Below are 19,806 nucleotides of genomic sequence, written 5' to 3'. Positions count from 1 at the left end.
TTCTGATTCCGTTGCTGTTTGTATACATAAAAAAAGAATGTTTGATCAGCATGAGAATGACTTCGGATCTACACGTTGCCTTTTGGTTTCGGATTCCGTCATTCCCATTTCATGTAAAAATGGTTAAATCGGGTAGAAGCTTGTTGCATCTGAAGCCTCAATAACTGCATAGTAGTGTTCCAACTTGCCGTCTTCGCTACCAAAGTTACAAACATTTTCCTAGAATATCCAAAATGACCACAACTGAAATTCCCGGTGCCTGTAACTCTGCAATCTCATAACTTTGCGGTGTGTTCTTGGATCATCCCATGTATGCCTGCAAAAGGGAATTTAATACACAACCTTGCATTAAACCCTAAACCCTTGGCATTAACTTCTTACCTTGGGCATTTTGCCCGGTTATGGTAACTTAAGAGTTGGCAAGACCCATAGATTTTGCGACTTCATTAGCAGCTAAAATGTCCGCTTGTTCCTACACACCACATTTAACACGATGATTAGTGATGTATATGAAATAAAGTGTTCATATTTGTCTTTTTGTTGGAGTAATCATGCTATCAACTAAATCATGAGGTGATTACGCATATGATCGTATAGCTATACCTGAAGCCGATGCAACAAATACATCAAGAACAGATGGACAAGCACCTGCACTGATTTTTTTCCGACAATGTTATCGTAAAAGTAAAACCTACATAACCCGTTTCCCAAAGACGAGGTGAAACTATTCTTACAAGATAGCATAGCAAGATAATTCGAGCCTTCGGATATCGCCATAGAAATCTGGTGGCCCTGACAGCTCCTGAATCCAGTAATTTTACAGCCTTCTGTAACTGCAAGAGGCAGATCGAAACACAAATCAGAGTAAGCAAATAGGATCGTTAAGTTAGTTTTGGAATATAAAAATGGGAATACCTGTATGCTTGCTGCAGCCACATGACGGTGATGCACAGGAAGAGGCCTGAAATTATTAAATAGGTAAGGAAATTTCGGAAATATCAAAAGTAACCGCATGGTAAATTTAGAGGAAGCAGAACTTCCATGAAGAGCAGCCAATGAAAAATGAAAATGTAGGATGGATAGGTAGTAATATCTTTCATTGCTTTTATTTTTTGGTTCAATAATATCTCTTCCATGGTTTTGCAATTATTTATTTACTTCATAAAAGAACTAGGGAGAAATTATAGGTTCAGGGAAAGCCAAAAAGAATAATTCCATTACAAGCGTCAAGTGCCGAGTACAATTGCATGAATAGTGTTGCTTAATTTGAAGGAATTACAGTCCAAGAAGCAATGCAAGAAAAATGGCCCATGTATAAAAAAAAATTGAGCCACTGGTTAATAAATGGGTGACTTAGCCTACAGACCACAGAATTTCTGTTTTTTTTCCAGCACCTTTTCTCTTTTGGCTGCAACAACATTTCATTCCAACATGCTGTGCTGCTAACTTCTGCAAAATATTTTATTCTTACATCTGAAGGGGAGATGTATGTAAAGAGGAAACTCTCAAATCAGGAAATTTAAAATTGGGCCGCGACTGAAGACTTACAATACTAGATAGTTTGGCATATCATAAAAGTTAATATAGATCCAAATTCAATCAAATACAGCTGCATTTTAGAAATCACATTTCCTAAAAGGAAAATCAGATCTCAAGGAGAAGGCAATATAATCTTACTAGCTAATAAAAACCACGTATTTTAACATTTCCTAAAAGGAAAATCAGATCTCAAGAAGATTGCAATCTAATAAAATGAAAAAGCATACCTTACTCAAGTGCTTTGATTTCAATGTCTTCCTCCCACGAAGACGATGCACGACGAGGAACTCTACTTCTTTCTACTTCAACCTGTTGATTATAACGGTACATCACAGAAAACAACCAAAGTGAATACCAATAGTTATACAAGTGTAGACACTTATTTTCGTCCGGAGTAATTTTATATATATATATATATGCATATAGTAATACAGTTTTTGAAAATGTTTTGACAAAATATAATGTATAATTTTCAAAAAAACGATTTTCGAAAATAAGTATATATTATATAGTTTTTGAAAACGTTTTTAAAATCTATATAGTATATGGTTTTGAAAAAATATTTTGAAAACATTTATATATTATATGGTTTTTAAAACATTTTGAAAGTATATATAATATATAATTTTAAAAACATATATTATATAAAACATTTTTGAAAACATTTATATATTATATAGTTTTTAAAACATTTTGAAAGTATATATAATATATAGTTTTTAAAACATTTTAAAAACATATATTATATAAAACATTTTTTGAAAACTTATATATAATATATAATTTTTTAAAAACATTTTTGAAAACTATATAATTTTGAAAACATTTTTTAAAAAGTATATAATATATAATTTTAAAATATTTTTGAAATTATATATTATATAGGTTTTGGAAAATATTTTTTTTTATTTTTTTTCCTTTTCTCTGTTTTATTATTATTAACATTTTTTTTGTAGGTCCAAAGTTAAGGTCCGAATAAAAGGGTCCAAGTCAGAGTCCAACAGGCCCAACTAGGTAGCCTGATCCAACTGACCCGATTAGGACCAAGTGCATGAAGATTACACAGCAAGACTAGGGTTTTTGAAACCCTAAAGTAAAAGCGTCGCACAACAAGGTCAAGGGTCACGCGAAACGGTCGGACATTGGCCGAGGATCCCGGGACTGAACCATCCCGGGATTTCAACAGTAACGCCTCGAGCAAAACGGAATAACCCGGGGTACTGGTTCACCGAGCAGGGTATAAATACCCCGGTGACCAACAGAGGACAACAACAATCGATACACAGTACACTACCAGAGAAACTCTAAGCAAAAAAACATCATCAAAGCCAAACACGATCACAAGCAAAACACGAACCATCAACAGCACAAAGACAAAACCAAAAAAACAGAGGAAACCGGGAGCAAACTCGAAACAAACAACACATAAAATAAAGCAAGCCAATACACAACGAAAAAATCAAAACATCAGCCACGAAGGGTCACCGGGAGCAGAAGAGTCGAGATGCCGATTTTAAAGGGTAAAGGTCGAAACTTTAAGGGTAGATCTACGACGTTTAGAGTTTTTTATTGGATTTGGGGTTCAGTTTTGGGTTTACAGGGTGGATAGGAGTATGTTTTTTCGGCCGCCGCGAGCGGCGACCATAGACGGCTGTAGACGGCGGCGGCAGGTGGCCGAAAATCGCCCAAGGGAGAGGTTTGAGAGCATTCTCTCGACTGAGAGAAGGAAGTTGAGAGAAAATGTTACAAATGAGTGATTTTGGGCTATTGGGATATATATATAGCAAGGACCGGTTTGCAAATAGGGGATTCTTAAATTCTCTTCGTAGTCACTTGTATTTTGAATCGCTTTACAATCTGATCACTATATACCATTTGGCATATGAATTTTCGATTTATTCAATTCATTCCCTACTTTAATTTACATTCTTTTACAATTTGGCCCTCTATTTTGTTTTTATTTTAATTTAGTCACTTTTGTTTATTTTTTTCTCTTTCACGATTTTTAATTTTTTTTCATTTTTATCTCTTAACTAACCCTTTACTTTTTATTTTATTCATTTTATTTTCTTTTATTATTTTCTTGTATTATTTTTGTTTATTATTATTATTTATTTTTTTACTAACCTTTAATTATTTTACCTATTTTATTTTAGCTTTTTTGTATTTTTTTACCATCTAATATTTTTTGACATTTCAGTTGAACTTTCAATCAATCAAAGATAAGCAATCCGAATCGAATATTTTAAATTTTAATTTAAATTTCATTTTTCGTAATTAAAGACAACCGTTAAATTAATTGGTACTGATAGGGCGGTTCAATCATTTCTTGACCGTAACCGACTCCCGGACCCGATACGTTTCTGGTACAACGCAGATCAGGTAAGAGAGTGTTTGATCCACCTAAATATTTTTAAAATGATCGGTGGCGACTCCAATTCGTTTAATCCAAGTCGAAGCCCAATTCCGGGACTCAACCGAAAGACGGTTCCGACAACAAGAAATAGAAATCAGTCTTGCATCTTAGATGTCAATAAACCTGTGCTTCTTGAAGACGCTTTATTTCCTTCTCCAACTGGAACTCAGCAGCAGCTTTTTCACTCGCCATAGTTTCTAACTGTGTTTGCTTGTAGTACTGCATAATGGAGTAGCCACAAGAAGTCAGCATAAGCAAATAGATGTTACGAAAAAAACAAATCTCAGTTTCAACTACCAAGAGGTCAGTCAGTTCACGATAGCGTTTCTCTAGTTCCATATGTTCCTGAGAAAAAGCAACAACTAACAATATAAATAAGGTAATGATTGGGAGGATTTCAAACATAAAACTGAATGTACCATGAAGCAATTTACTCTATGAATTTGTATATAGAAAACAACTGAACAGAATTCCATCCAATTTCAGATGAGAAGGAAATTTAAGAAATGAGACATCACCAGAAGTAAATCAATGTCATAGCTTCTAGTTCAGGAAATTTCTCCTTGTCTGCGTATATTGATAGAGAAAATATATGGGATGTCTTGATATGACTTAAGCATGCGGCACGTCATAGATGTTTCCAACATTTAAAACTTTAGGGAAGCTTGGCCCCAAGGAGCCAAGTACATTTCATGTCCATGGCTGTAAATGAGACGAGACAGATCGTAAGTTATTCTAGACCGACTCAGTCAAAGCTCAGTCAGCTCTCGAATCAAATGAACTCGACTCGAGCTCGAAATTGACTCGAATTCTTAACGAGCCTAAGCGAGCTACTTGATACTTGACTTGAAAAGCTCATGAGCAATTTGAAAAAAATAATATATTAAATTTTTAGATTTTTTTTAATTCAATTGTTAATAATATTAACATTTTTATGTTGTTCTTTTTTTTTAAAAAAAAATACAATATAAAACTTTCATGTGCTTAAGGTTCGGTTCGAGCTCGAGTTTGAGCTTCAATCAAGCTAAGCCTGAGAATATTTTGAGTTTATGTTTTTCGAGCTCGAGTCGAGCTTCAATTTTTGATTTCGAGTTGAGGTTGACAATTTTAAGCTCGTGAGTTTCGATTCAAGTCGAGCTCAGTATTACACTTTTCGAGTCGAGCTTAGCACTACCTGAACTCGACTCGGTTTGTTTACAGCCCTATCCATGAGTATATGGAAACTTTAGGGGAAGAGCAAAAACTTCAAGTTAAAAATACAGGAACAACAGGTTGTTCAGTAATAATTTGGTACACACCATAATATCTGACAAATATAACGTGTTGGTTGAACCCAAAACATACAAGAGAACATGATCATGTAGCTTACAGCTGATATACAGGTAGATAAAGCAGATAAGCATGGAATTTCAGGCTCCACTAAGTTCAGCATTCACTAACATAAACACCTACAGTGTATACATATCAGTAGAACAGACACCTACACTTCCTTCTGATTACTGCACATAGATCAAGGTGTATGCATGTATTTGTTTGATTGAAGAAATAAGAAAAGATGAATGAATTTTAACGGTTACCTGACGTGAATAATGCTCAGCATCCCTCTTCATGGCAGCCATTTTAACCCTCACTTTCTGCACTTCAGCCTGCAGCCAGACAAATTGGTCAAGAAAACACATCCATCAGCCAGAAAAAGAAACCAGAATAATCTTGCGATGATTTTATAATGATAATTGTATTAGGTAAGGGAAAATATGATACTTGGCTCTAATGAAGAGAGCTTGCTCTCAGCATCTCTTTGACCTTGGCGTGCACGCTCCACTTCCTCCTGCATTCCTGTATCCAATTTCACAATCTTTAAGCCGTTTCTTATTACATTAATTACAGTTGTTGCAACAGCTAATGTCCAATGATTATGCCTTTCACTATATATTAAATGTCTTATAAACTGCTGAACTTCAGAAAGTTCTTAATGACATATAAACCCCGATTCCAGTGGATTACATGATGATTCAGATCATACAAGTAGGATGACTTTTATTTCTAGATTATAGTTACATGAAATGGTCCAAAAATATCATTTGCAAGAAATAGTTCACACAGTTGCATCCTCTTCATGATTTACCTGAACCATTTGATTTGCTTCTTCTGGGGCCTTCTTTGTCCACGATGAGCACGAGCTTCCATATCTTGCAATTCTTGTTTTAGAGATGTGTATTCAACCTGATATATTGATAAATTAATCTCAAGAGCACTTTGATTTCACATTTAGCTCAGCCAGAAAGACAAACTTTCATATAAAAGCACTGTTATCATTTTTGTTTTACCTCAAGAAGTGCCACCTTCTGCTCAAGTTCTGCAGCTTTTGCTGTCCTCTCATCGGCAACCCTCTGAACGAAGAACACACAACAGTTTAAAATGCTTGTTGAAACATATTTAGATTTCAAATAATCAATGTACAGCTTTGCAGCTGAACAAGAGGCACAATATTTGCCAAAAAGATGGTGATATTTTAATGTTCAAACTGTAGATTACATACTACTAGAAGCTAAACTGCCAGTTTCTTAATTTAAAAAGAAAATTTGACAAAAACCAGATTAAACTAATAGTTAGCATCCTAATGGTAAAGCTTATTTCAGGAAACTCATTAATGTGGCATAATACTACTAGATTACCAAATTATGAAACTGAAAATGAGAAATCAAAGTGCCCTTGAGATTTCTTTATCCTGATCATTAAACTCATGCCGATTGCTTTTTCCTTTTTGCAACTTCAGCATTTGGTACTTGTGCAGATCCATTAAATGTTAATTTACGCTGTTTAGTAGGAGAAGAGATTTGGGAAGTTGGATAGTGGGGGTATGCTGTGTAACATAATATTTATCTTAGTAACCTTGCTTTATCACGAAAAAAATGTCAAACTGAGAAAAATTATTAGTTAATATAAATGTGAATATGTTTGTAAATGATATTTTTCCAGAATAACATATTAAGAAATCCCAAATGCCGACATAACTTCACCATGCAGATATTGATGCAAATTACCACCACATCAAGGCGATAACTTGAAACAACTGTTATCCACTTCGAAAGCATGAGGGACTAACTTTAAAGGCTAATATTACATTCAGCTAAAGTTTCTCTGAACATGCAATACTAAGATGCTCAATTAGCAAGTAAAACAAGAATATTAAATATGCAAATTAGTTGCTGATTTGCAGTGGAATTAGAAATAAAGACTACTTAGATTACCTGGATCCTAGCAAGAGCTGTGGAAGCCTCAACAGCTCGATTTTCCAATTCCACTTCCCTTTCCATGGCAGCCTATTCCAAAAACTAGATATTATTAGAGTGCAACCAAGATAACAAAAAAAGAGTAAATGCATCAACGTTTCAAACATGGACCATTTTGGTAGCATTATGTGCTGCACGTTCTTCTTCTTCTCTCCTCTCTGCAGAAGACAGCTCTTCTCGTAGGGCCTAAGAAAGAAGCATACCAATAGATTACCAAGATCATAATGAAACATGTGTGTGTGTGTGAAAACGCATGCAGATGCAAGCAAGAAAGAACCAATTACTCTACCTGCATCATCTGTTAATTCCCTGTTTCTCATGATAGACTCCATGTTTGCCTGACGGTAAGAAATCAAAATTGTTAACAAACTTAACACGGCCAAATGATGCAAGCCAAGAGGAAAAAATGATATCCCATTGAAGAAAGAGAGTGTCTAAGTGTGGAGGCAAAATAAAGGAACAAAATTCGGTCGAAGGAAAGGGATACAAAAGCAGACCTGCAGACTATAATCCGCTTAGCAAGACCTGCATACTATATTCACTTAGCAGGTTAAGAGGAACTTATTAAATGGGATGATTTTTAGTTATAAGGGAATTGACATAAGCTCTTTAGATTTATATTTCATGACAAAGGCGTTATTAAAAGAAGCATCAGGGTTTCTGTCATTTTATTTAGCTAATAAATCTAGTAACAGTCAGATATACATAATCTGTGGCGATAGGAACTGTTTCTTTTAAGCTAAACACATAAATTCACCTGCTAAATCATATAATTGAAAGCTTCTATACATATTGCATGCAATCTTGACAATGGCTTCTTTAATTATTTCAGTTCATAATAAGGTCTTGTAGAACAGAAATGTCAATAGGAGCTAAACTTATTAATTTAGTTGAGGAACTAAGTAGAGACCATACTTACGAAAGATAGAGCTTTGAAAAAAGGGGATTTTATAATGAACGAGAACCAAGCATAGTTTGGATTCAAACCTGAAGTGAAGCCAGATTTCCTTCAGATAAAGCAGCTTGTTTCTTAAGTGCATCCATGGAATTGACAAGTGCCTCTATCTCAGAGTTCTTTGCTGCCAAAGCCTCAACCATATTTGACTCTATCCTCGTTACTTCACTCTTAGATACAGATAAATCTTGCTGCAGCTGTTTTATACGAGTTTCATATGATTTACTCTGCTCCCTCTGTCAAAGAAGCAATTTAATCCTAAATTTTATTCCTTAAGTTGCACGCGTAACAAGCATGACTATAACATGAAAGTAAACTGAAAAGTGGAAAAAAGATAAAACCAACCGCCTCAGCAATTAGAAGCTCCTCAAGTTGTGCATTCTCAGATTTGTACTCTTGAAGACGGGATGAAAGTCCAGCACAAACCTAGGAATCAGTGTAGAACAATTTGTTACAAAAGCAAAATTACAAAATCAGAAAATAAAGAGAAAGAGAAGGAAAAAAAAAAAAAAAAGAAGCATCAATATATCTCATCTGTGAGTGGCTACTTAGGAGGCACAAAAAGATTCACACTCATTTGCAAGTTAGGCTGGTTCCTTTTAAAGGTTACTCTTTTCATGAGAAAGATTTTAAACGAGAACATTCTTCCAAGCAATATAACAGAAATATTCTCAAGACTCTGCCTAATAGATGGATGGCCACAAATATGATGTATTTAAAGAATGTTGATAACAAATTAGACCCATATAGAACCCATTAACATATTCAAGGAAAAGAAACAGATATGACGACTTTATCCCAAGGGTGCAGCTTATACTGATTCATAACAAAATTTTGTTCAGGGTTCTGAACTCTTATTTTCTATAGTACATGAGAGTGAAATTCAATTCCTTGAATACACGTTAGTCTCAATATTCTTCACCAAAAGGAAAACCAATAAATTCAGAGAGCTTACCCGAGCTAGTCTTGCCTCTTTTGATTGACCAGTAGAATTGGTGGTTTTAAGCAGTCCTTGAGCCTGGATGAAAACCAAAGGACTAGTGAAAAAGACTTTTAAATGGATACAACATGAGAAGATTCAAGCATAAACTACAATTTCAGATTTGAGTGAATTTGTCACCTCATCAAGTTGGTCCTGGACCATTTTTGGAGGAGTGCCAGCATTTTGCTCTTGCAGTTTCTTTTGATTCACAGGAGTTTCAATTTTAACATCATCTTCTTTTAACTTAGCTTCAGAGTTAACATGAGAATCAGCAACTACATGTTGTGACTTCTCTTGTTCAGTCTTGGAAGGGACATCTGCAGTTTGGGATTCAGTATCTTGGTCACCATCAGTTAAATGATCTTCAATGAAAACCTCAATATCTTTGGCAGCAAATGAAGGAGGGTGCTCAACATGAACATCAGAAGCATTCTCATTGAGAAGCTCCCCATTTGAAGTTGATAACGAAGATTCTGCATTGTTGATAATTGCAGAGACTTCTTCCTGATCAACACCATGTTTAACCACATTGGTATCCAACGGCTCCGATGAAGGAAATTTAGGGGGTATCTTTCTCACTGTTTCCATACAGCTCAGTACTTGTCGGACCATAGAATTAGGGCGATTTGACCAACCTGACGAATATTTACTTTTTTAGCACCGTTTGATGTATATTTTTCGAAGTGGCACTCTTTCGGCTGAGCTGGCGAAAGGCGTATCCCCGGAGATGTGCTTTACCCGTGTTTTCGCTGGCTCGACTGCCACGTGTAGAAGGTGCATCCCCGGGGACGCGCCTTCTATTAAATGCCATAAATGCCCCCATCCGTTTTCCCTAACTACCACCTCCTCCCCTATATAAACCCCCAACCCTCTCTATTCTTCACACCAAAATCAATTCTCCTCTCTTATATAACTCAAATTCTCCAACTATTTGAGTTTTTAAATTTGTTATTAGTGGTAAGAAATTTATTTTTATGTTAGTATTTTTTTAAATAGTTATTATATTTTATATTAATATATTTATGTAAATATTATTTTTTTATTAAAATAATATTTATATAATTATTATTTATTTAGAATTATTAATTTTTTTGTGCTAATTATATGTTTTGTCTACAGTTATAATGGAAAACGAATGCTGTTGCGATTGGATATTGATCATATCTCCAGACATTTTAGCGATATGGTAATTTTATAATTAATGTTAATATTTAAATTTATTTTTATTTTAAAGTTATCATGAATTTTTATTAATTTTTATTTTTATAATGTATATTATTTAGGATACTGATCGTATTTTAGAGACTTTTATTAAAAATCAACGTATATCGACACCGGAACGTATTTTGCCATATTTGGCTTCTGTCGGGTTCGGGTACATTGCAACAATTATTGGCGGTTGCAAACTCGAACCTGTCCTAATTTCTGCACTGATTGAGAGGTGGAGGCCTGAGACACATACTTTTCACCTTCCATGTGGAGAGGCCACAATTACATTGGAGGATGTCTCTATCATCTGGGCTTCCCGTCGACGAAAATATAATATGTGGTATGGCGGATGGTGATTGGCAGTCAATGTGCATTGATCTGGAGCTGCTCCGCAGAGTTTAATGGAGGTAGAATAGCTTTATCTTGGTTGAAAGCTAATTTTGAGGTTTTAAACGAAAATGCTTCAGAGGATCAAGCAAAGGCATGTGCTCGGGCATATTCTACGAATAATTGGAGGAATATTGATGCCCGAAAATCTCGCAACAGGTGCATGTATGTGGTTGCGGCATCTGACGATTTTGATGAAGCTAGAAGATATAGTTGGGGCGCTGCAGTTTGGCATTTCTCTTTAGAGAAATGTGTCGGGCGACGAATTATAAGAAAACTACTATCGGTGGATGCCTCCTGCTTCTACAATCATGGGCGTGGTTCCGCATGCCTTTCTTATGCCCGATCGTGAATAAACCATACGTATTCCCCTTATTGTTGAGGTAATTTTCGAACTAAATTTTGATTAAATATTTTCAATCAAATAGGGTGATATTTAGTTTATATTATATATTTCATAGGTCGATGAAAAGAAATGACCATAAAAGTATACCTACTGGGTTAGAGGAAATTCGTTTACTTATTGATACGAAAGCTGGGTCTGAGGTATCTTTTAAATTTGTTTAATTATTAATATTTAATTTAAAATGCTAGATATAATTAGAATATTTATTTATTTGAATTGTATATTTATATTTCAGTTTCAGTGGATACCTTATGCGAGCGATGAAGTGAAGGCTTGTATCCCACCTCACCTTAGTGGGTCATTAGAGGTATGGATATCGGTTATACCTCTTATATGTTATGCTATTATTGAGTGGCATCCAGTTGATCGCGTGCTCCGTCAGTATGGTTGTACGCAATATATTACTGGATCACCTAGGAATTTAGACGACGTGCATAACATAGATAGACGAGGAAAGAAAGATGTTAATTGGGTGGTGAGACACAGAGATTGGATTGCGCTTTGGGAGAACCGATATACACTGTTGGCCCCTCGACAATATTACGCTGAAACTGGTCATATGGTTACGGATAACTATATGGAATGGTTTAATGAAATGGGAAGCTGTTTCTACTTTCGGCGGAAGCACGAGGGGTTAATTCCTAGGCGCCGAGAAAGACGTCAACCGTCTCAATATCATCGTCCCCCGACGCGGACGGAGAAGGCGCTACCGGTTTTGCATCAGTCCCACCACAACATCCTTATACGTCGATGCGCAGGGGTACATGCCCAGCCCTCCACTTCATATGCCAAGCCCACCAGTTCATATGCCATCTCCGTAGGGTTACATTCCGAGCCCGCAGGGTTACATTCCTAGCCCGCCAGGTTACATGCCTAGCCCACAGGGTTTTATACCATATAGAGGTGCATATACAACTATGTTTAATGATCCAGCATATGGTTCATATGCATCTTATTTGGCTGGTGGTGCTTCTCCGCAGACCTCAATCTCCAATCTGGATCATAGACTCGATGCCAATGTTTCCACAGTTTTCACAGTTCCCGGGGAGCAGTGGGATTGTTACTAGCACTCCTCCAGGGTCGTTATTTTATACAGGCCCTTCAGCCCCTTCAGCGTCATCTACACCAAATGAAGAAAATACTGCTGATGATGATAGTGAAGATGAGGAGACTGAAAACAAGTTCCACGAAGAATCCTCCACGAAATAGACAACCACCGCCATGTGGAACTCATTCGAGAAACGACATCGGTGATCCAGTTGTATTTTACTGTTATTTAAATAGTTATATTTCAGAATTTTATGTAATTTGGTTATTATTTAAATGTTTCATGGTGTTACATACATATTTTAATGTTATTTTTTATTCACATTTTAAATGTTTGATAAATGTTTTTAAAATACAAATTATATTATTCGAAATTTAAAATAAAATAAAATAATATTATTCGAAATTTAAAATTTAATATAAATTATAGTATTCGAAATTAACATTAAATTTCAACTTAATATTCCAATTGTATTCGAAATTAAAAGTTATATTCCAATTATAGTTCACAATACTTAAATTGAAATTAATTTATCCATACATATGATTTTATCATTAACATATATATTAAAACGTATACATTAAAATCAACTTATCACTTCACATTATTCGTAAAAACATCTCGATGCTCATTCCATACAATTTCAATGTCACAATCAACTTATCACTTTACATTTATTCAATTTATCCATAACATTTATCTAATTTATTCAACTTCACATAATGTTTTAATTTAAGTTATGAACTTAAATTAATCTATATGTATAATTATTCTTAACTTGCTGAACTTTCAAAAAGAAGTTAAATTTTGGTTATAATTTACCTGATTTCACAATCCATCTAGTGTCCCGAGGGACATGAGTGACATAATAGGCAATGATAACATATTTCTCTGACAAATAATGGAAGACGCGCCCCCGGAAACGCGCCTTCAAGTCCCCTGAGAAATAATAGGTACTGATATGAATAGTATCCCTGAGGGACATGAGTGACATAATAGGGCAATTATAACATATTCTCTGACAAAATAATGGAAGGCGCGCCCCCGGGAACACGTCTTCAAGTCCCCTGAGAAATAATAGGTACTGATATGAATAGTGTCCCCGAGGGACATGAGTGACATAATAGGGCAATGATAACATATTCTCTGACAAAATAATGGAAGGCGCGCCCCCGAGAACGCGCCTTCAAGTTCCCTGAGAAATAATAGGTACTGATATGAATAGTGTCTCCGAGGGACATGAGTTACATAATAGGGCAATGATAACATATTCTCTGACAAAATAATGGAAGGCGCGCCCCCGGGAACGTGCCTTCAAGTTCCCTGAGAAATAATAGGTACTGATATGAATAGTGTCCCCGAGGGACATGAGTGACATAATAGGGCAATGATAACATATTCTCTGACAAAATAATGGAAGGCGCGCCCCCGGGAACGCGCCTTTATGTGAATAGTACTTCGATTATAGACACTATTATATGCAACGTATTATAAACTTTCAAAACAAACTTCAGTTCATAAGCTTTCAAATTCTCAAATTCCCAAACTCTAAATTCTCAAATTCTCTGAAAATGAGTCGTCTTTCTGTTGTTGTTTTGTATGATGGAGAAATTAAGGAAGCTGAAGAGGGGGTTGTTTTTGAGTCAGATCATTATACCCCCTTAACCTTGAAGAGAAACATCACAATTGAGGAGTTAATCACAAAAATTTCGTTAAAGATTCGTGTAGCAGGCCAGAGAAGACTATCTTCACTTCAGTACAGATTTCCTACTGAACTTTTTCCGCTCACGTATACATCATTTCAGCTTTCAAACGATGATGATGTTTATATGATGGTTGATGCTCATATGGGGAGTTCACAATCTCTTATTGAAATGTATGCCACTTTTATTGACGTTCGTGCAACTCGTGGTCTCTCATATTCCTCTCACTTTGGCATTGCATATCAAGCTGATCAAGTTGATAGCCCGACACAACTGATCTGTAATGATTTCACATCATTAATGGCGGATCCAACGCCAGATACCATGCCATCAAGTTCAATAGGAAGGCATTCATCTGCAACTGCTTATGATCTCAACCCACGTGGCTTCACCAATAATCCATATGGCAACATCTCTTCTACTTCAAGGGGCAGACATTCATCTGCCAATGTTTTCGACTTACATATGGAAATGCCAACGAGACGGCAGTCTATTCACATCCCACATAATACAATTGCCTCAAGTTCAAGGGGAGGACACGCAAGCGGGAACTTATTTGACCTCAACATTGGATTATCGGAGGAACCCTTATCTCCACCAGAAGAACCTCTTCAGGAGCCAGGTACAGATGGTGCTGAAACGGGATTATTCATTGAACCTGACTCACCACAGTTTAACGTACATTCTGATGATGACGAGGATGACGTTCCGATAAAAACAACACCAGCCGAACTTCCTGCACATATGTATGAGGCTAATTATGATGCAATGTATGAGCCTGAATTTCCAGATCTTCCTGATGTTGGCAACTATGGACTTCAATCATTAGTCAATGACGGTAATTTACATATTGGAATGGAGTTCGCATCGAAGGAGGAAACAATGATGGCAATAAAGAGTTACAATATTCGTAACTCAGTTAAGTCCCGAGTTGATCGATCTAACACGGAGAAATATGTCTGCTACTGCGTCCAACGTGACAACGGATGTCAATGGATGGTCCGTGTATCAAAGAGGAAGAGGAAGAACAACTTATGGGAACTAACCAGATACAATGGTCCTCATACATGTTGTACAACAGGTATAAACCAGGATCATCCCAACTTGGGCTCCAACATTATTTGCCAAGCAATCATGCCCATTGTGAAGAAAAGCTCTCATATAGCTGTTGCAGTGTTGATTTCTGCTATACAGTCACAATATGGGTACACTGTCTCATATAAAAAAGCGTGGTTGGCAAAACAGAATGCCATTTGCAAACTTCATGGCGAATGGGATTCCTCTTACAACGAGCTGCCCAGTTGGTTTCATGTTGTGCAAAGACTTAATCCCGGGATAATTGTTGAGTTCGAAACTCAACATCATTACGTGAATGATCGAATGGTTCGCGATCGCTGCCAATTTTACCGTGTCTTTTGGACTTACCCTCAGTGTATTAATGCAGTCAAGTACTGTAAACCAGTTGTCCAAATTGATGGTACTTTCTTGTATAGAAAATATAAGCAAGTTTTATTATTGGCTGTAGTCCAAGATGAAAACCGAAATATTCTTCCTGTTGCGTTTACCCTCGTTCAAGGAGAAGACACTGAGTCTTGGGCTTTTTTCCTTAAAAATTTACGTTTACATGTTGTCACCAGAGAACGAGTATGCATTATTTCAGACCGAGGAGCCGGGATAAAAGCAGCAATGGACTCTTTGGGTACAATGTATAGACCTCCACATGTTCAACATCGTTATTGTGTCCGTCATATTGCTGCAAACTATTACGGAAAATACAAGAAGAACAATGAACGTCAGTTAGTCGTGCGGATGGGTATGTTACTTTTTCTCAAATTTTCTATCAATTTCTTATTACTTATTTATACTTCATATTAACAATTACATATTCCTAATGGCTTAGGTTACGAACTCTTACCTCAAAGGTTTGAGTCGATGCTACAAGAGCTGTTTGGCAAAAATAAGAAGGGGTGCGAGTACATTATGGACATCAACAAAGAAATGTGGACAAATGCAAATGACGGGGGGTATCGCTATGGTCATATGACAACAAACTTGGCTGAAGCAATAAATTTAACCTTAAAGGGGGCGCGTCATTTACCAGTCACGGCGTTGGTTAAAACGACTTATTTTTATTTGGGTCAACTCTTTGCAAAGCTCGGAGGACAAGCTCTTACTTGGATGAAAAACGGCCATATTTACCACCCAAGACTAGTAGTTGATTTACAGGAAAAAGTGGCTGCATCAAATGGGATGTTAGTTACAAATTTTTCTCGCACCCGTGAATTGTTTCGTGTAACCGAAATGCCACGTCCGCTGCAAGGGATTGGAGCTAACTCTTTCAGAGTTAATCTGCAAGAGAGGTGGTGCGATTGTGGTTTCTTTCAAGCACTCAAATATCCATGCTCTAATGTCATTGCAGCTTGCTCACATTCGCATTTGGACTACAAAAATTATGTTGATCCCGTATACCAACTTTCACAAGTATTCAAGGTATATGAATTGAGTTTCCGCCCATAGGAAACGAAAGAGACCCAATGAGATTCAAACTTGGCTTACAATTGTACCAGATCCATTGCTATTGAGGGACTCAGGTCGTCCAAAATCTACTAGAATACATTATGATATGGATATTCGGGAGAAGTCAACAGAACAAAAACGATGTGGGCATTGTAGAAACATCGGGCACAATAGAAAAAAATGTCCAGCTCTGTTATCATCATAACCGTTACTCTTATGTAATTAATATTGTATTTAAATGAATGTTTTTGTTTCTAATAATTTAATGTTATTGCATTTATATAATTTGTCAATGTATGTACACCTAAATAATTTTTTTTAACTTTTAAATACATAAATATTTTCAATATATTTATTTAATATAATAATTAATATTATTAGTTATAAAATTTTTTAAAATATAATAATAATTCCACCTTCTAAGTAGAGAAAAATATTAAATTAAACAAATTAAAAGTTATTAAAAAATTTATGTATACGATGACACATTTCATATTCTGATTGAAGAATTAAATTTATTAAATTAAATTTTCAATAACACTAATTTCATAAAATATGTAAGTCTTGAAGATTAAATATGTAATTATACTAATTTATTAACTTATGCATCAATATTTTCGTTAAATATTGATAAGAAATGACTAGATTGATAACATTTAAATAATTAACTGATAAAATTAATAGATCGATAATCAAAATCAAAAATAATAATATAACCATATGTGTAATATTATGATTTCATACATTTTTCCTATAACTACAATAAAATCAAAATTGGTTTTCATATATTGTTCTATAATTCACTCCACCTTTAACACACATTAACAAAATACATTTGATAATTCTTACATTATAATCGAAACATTTTACATAATATATTACTAATTTATAATAATAATAAAAATAAAATATTTATTATTAAACAAAATACCAGCGTGGCAGTCGAGTCAGTGAAGGCGCGTCCCCGGGGATGCGCCTTCCACACGTGGCATCCAACTCAGCGAAAACACAGGTAAAGCGTGTCCCCGGGGACGCGCCTTTCGCCAGCTCAGCCGAAAGGGTGCCACTTCCGGAAATATATATCAAACGGTGCTAAAAAGGTAAATATTCGGTAAATATATGTCAGTTTGGTCAAATCGCCTAGAATTAGCACTAAAGCTTCCCTCATTGTCAGAAGAAAAAGTACCATTATCTTTATCAAGTGTTACATCAGATTGTAGTACTTCTGAACTTGTTTCCTTGCGTACAGTATCATTAGATTTGGGATATTAATAAGTGTTTAATTTAGTTAATATTTTATTTTTAAATTATTCTTTAATTATTAATTTTTGTGATTTATTTATTTATTTTAATTTATTTTCTGTACAGAACACAATATTATGAAAATTGAATAAAAATGACACAATTCTGTAAATTTTTTATTTTCAAAATCAAAGCTAGCTGGAATTCGGATTTTGATTAAACTCAAATTTAGGATAATATTTTAAACATTATATTTTTATCTTTGTATTTTAGTTTAAATAGGTTTTTAGTATTTTAATTAAGTTTTATGATATTATTTTTATATTTTATCTTTATCTTTGTATTTTAGTTTAAATAGGTTTTAGTATTTTAATTAGGATTTAGAATATTATATTATTTTTTAGGTATTTTAGTTTAAATAGTTTTAAGTGTTTTAGTTAGAATTTAAGATGTTTTAGTTTGTTTTTAGGATTTTGAAGGTTATAAATACCCTCTAAGGGTAAGCCTAGAAACATATATATCTCATTTGAGAATAAAATCTTCTTTTTCTCTCTATTTTTCGCATACTTTTCTATTATGCTAAGTATGATTTTGGTTATGCTTAGCTAATTTTCTTTCAAGCCGAAGACTAAAGCGAAGGCTCAATTCCAAACGTGAGAATTGTAAGGTACTTAAATCGCTTCAGATTTTCTCTCTGTTTTCTGAAACTTACTTTTCAAATCAAAACTATTTCGACATTGGTTCGGATATTGTTATGGTTAATGTTTGAAGAAGAATTTGCTTATTAAAGCATATTCAACTTTCCGAGAACACACTTAGCAAAATTGTTTGCTAAGAGGAAACTTAGATCGGAATCAGTTGTTGTTGAAACGACATAATCCGAGTTGGTAGCGAAGAATTGTTCTTGTAAGCTTACGTGAATCTTGAAGTAAAAATTTGTTTCGATGATCCAAAGAATTTGAGGCGGAACTGAAGTCTGAGGCTGCTTTCACAATAAGTTTCTCTTTCTCTTAATCTCTTTAATTTGTTTATTTAATTATTTTTTTCTTTTATTTAATTCTTATTTTTTATTTTAACCACAACTTTAAAAAAATTCCCCTTTTATATTTATTACTATTACTATTAATATTTATTATTATTATATTTTTATTTTTTTATTTTTTTTATTTTAATATATCTTTTCAACTTCATCTAGAATTCTATCTTTTTCTAAAATCAAGAAAGAGTTTTATTAAATCAGAAACACCACAGTCCCTGTGGATCGACCCTGCTTCTCTATACTACATTTTCATTTTTATTTATTAAAAAGCCAGGAATTATTTTTGATAGTAAAACGACGGTTATCAAATTGGCGTCGTTGCCGGGGACTAACGGCAAGTACTGATTTATTTTTCTAGTTTTTGATTTATGACCAGAAGTAACCCAGGTGAATTAGTAGATTTAGATCTAGAGATCGAAGCACGAGCACGAAGAATCTACGCACAAACGCTTCGAGAAAAGAGAAAAAGACAAGAAGAACAAGAGCAAAGTTTAGAAGCAGAATCAATTCCAGAGACAAACTCTGAAGCAGACGCATACAACATCCTGATGGCAGAAGAAGAACAAACGATCCGAGAGCTAGCCATAGCTCCTGTCACTCAAACGCCATTATGCATTAATTTTCCTAATGGCGGGACTCCGTTTCAATTAAAGACAGGACCCATTCATATTCTTCCCACTTTCCACGGCTTTCCCACTGAAGATCTGTACAAACACTTGTTGGAATTCCACATGGTTTGCACTAGTATGAAACCACAGGGAGTTACCGATAATCAAATTAAATTGAGAGCTTTTCCTTTCTCTTTATCTGACTTGGCTAAAGATTGGTTATTTTATTTACCTCCAAATTCAGTTAATTCATGGGCTGACATGAATCGAATTTTTCTTGACAGGTTCTTTCCAGCGGCTAAAGCAAGCGAGTTGCGAAGGAGCATTCTTTCCATTCAGCAAAAGAGCGAAGAGTCTTTATGACTATTGGGAGCGATTTAAAAAGCTTTGTGCACGTTGTCCGCAACACGGATTAAGTGAGCAAACGTTACTTCAATACTTTTATGAAGGTCTTTTACCAAT

General features: G+C 35.0%; 1 protein-coding gene across 1 annotated transcript; it reads right to left on the bottom strand.

The window, feature by feature from the left end:
* Positions 1 to 673: 673 nt before the first annotated feature.
* Positions 674 to 9,797, bottom strand: LOC120134721 (golgin candidate 1-like). The gene is given in 18 exon segments (XM_039151161.1): positions 674 to 691; positions 735 to 833; positions 916 to 961; positions 1,772 to 1,848; positions 4,079 to 4,174; positions 4,253 to 4,300; positions 5,533 to 5,594; positions 5,717 to 5,780; positions 6,063 to 6,118; positions 6,121 to 6,178; positions 6,283 to 6,345; positions 7,207 to 7,278; positions 7,360 to 7,434; positions 7,533 to 7,586; positions 8,236 to 8,439; positions 8,552 to 8,629; positions 9,159 to 9,221; positions 9,324 to 9,797. Coding segments are annotated over 18 exon segments (1,707 nt in total).
* Between the last annotated feature and the right edge of the window lie 10,009 nt (positions 9,798 to 19,806).

This window comes from Hibiscus syriacus, unplaced genomic scaffold (genome assembly GCF_006381635.1).
Source record: "Hibiscus syriacus cultivar Baekdansim isolate YM2019G1 unplaced genomic scaffold, ASM638163v2 tig00110597_pilon, whole genome shotgun sequence".
Classification (NCBI taxonomy): Eukaryota; Viridiplantae; Streptophyta; class Magnoliopsida; order Malvales; family Malvaceae; genus Hibiscus; species Hibiscus syriacus.
This window is presented reverse-complemented; position numbering and strand designations above follow the sequence as displayed.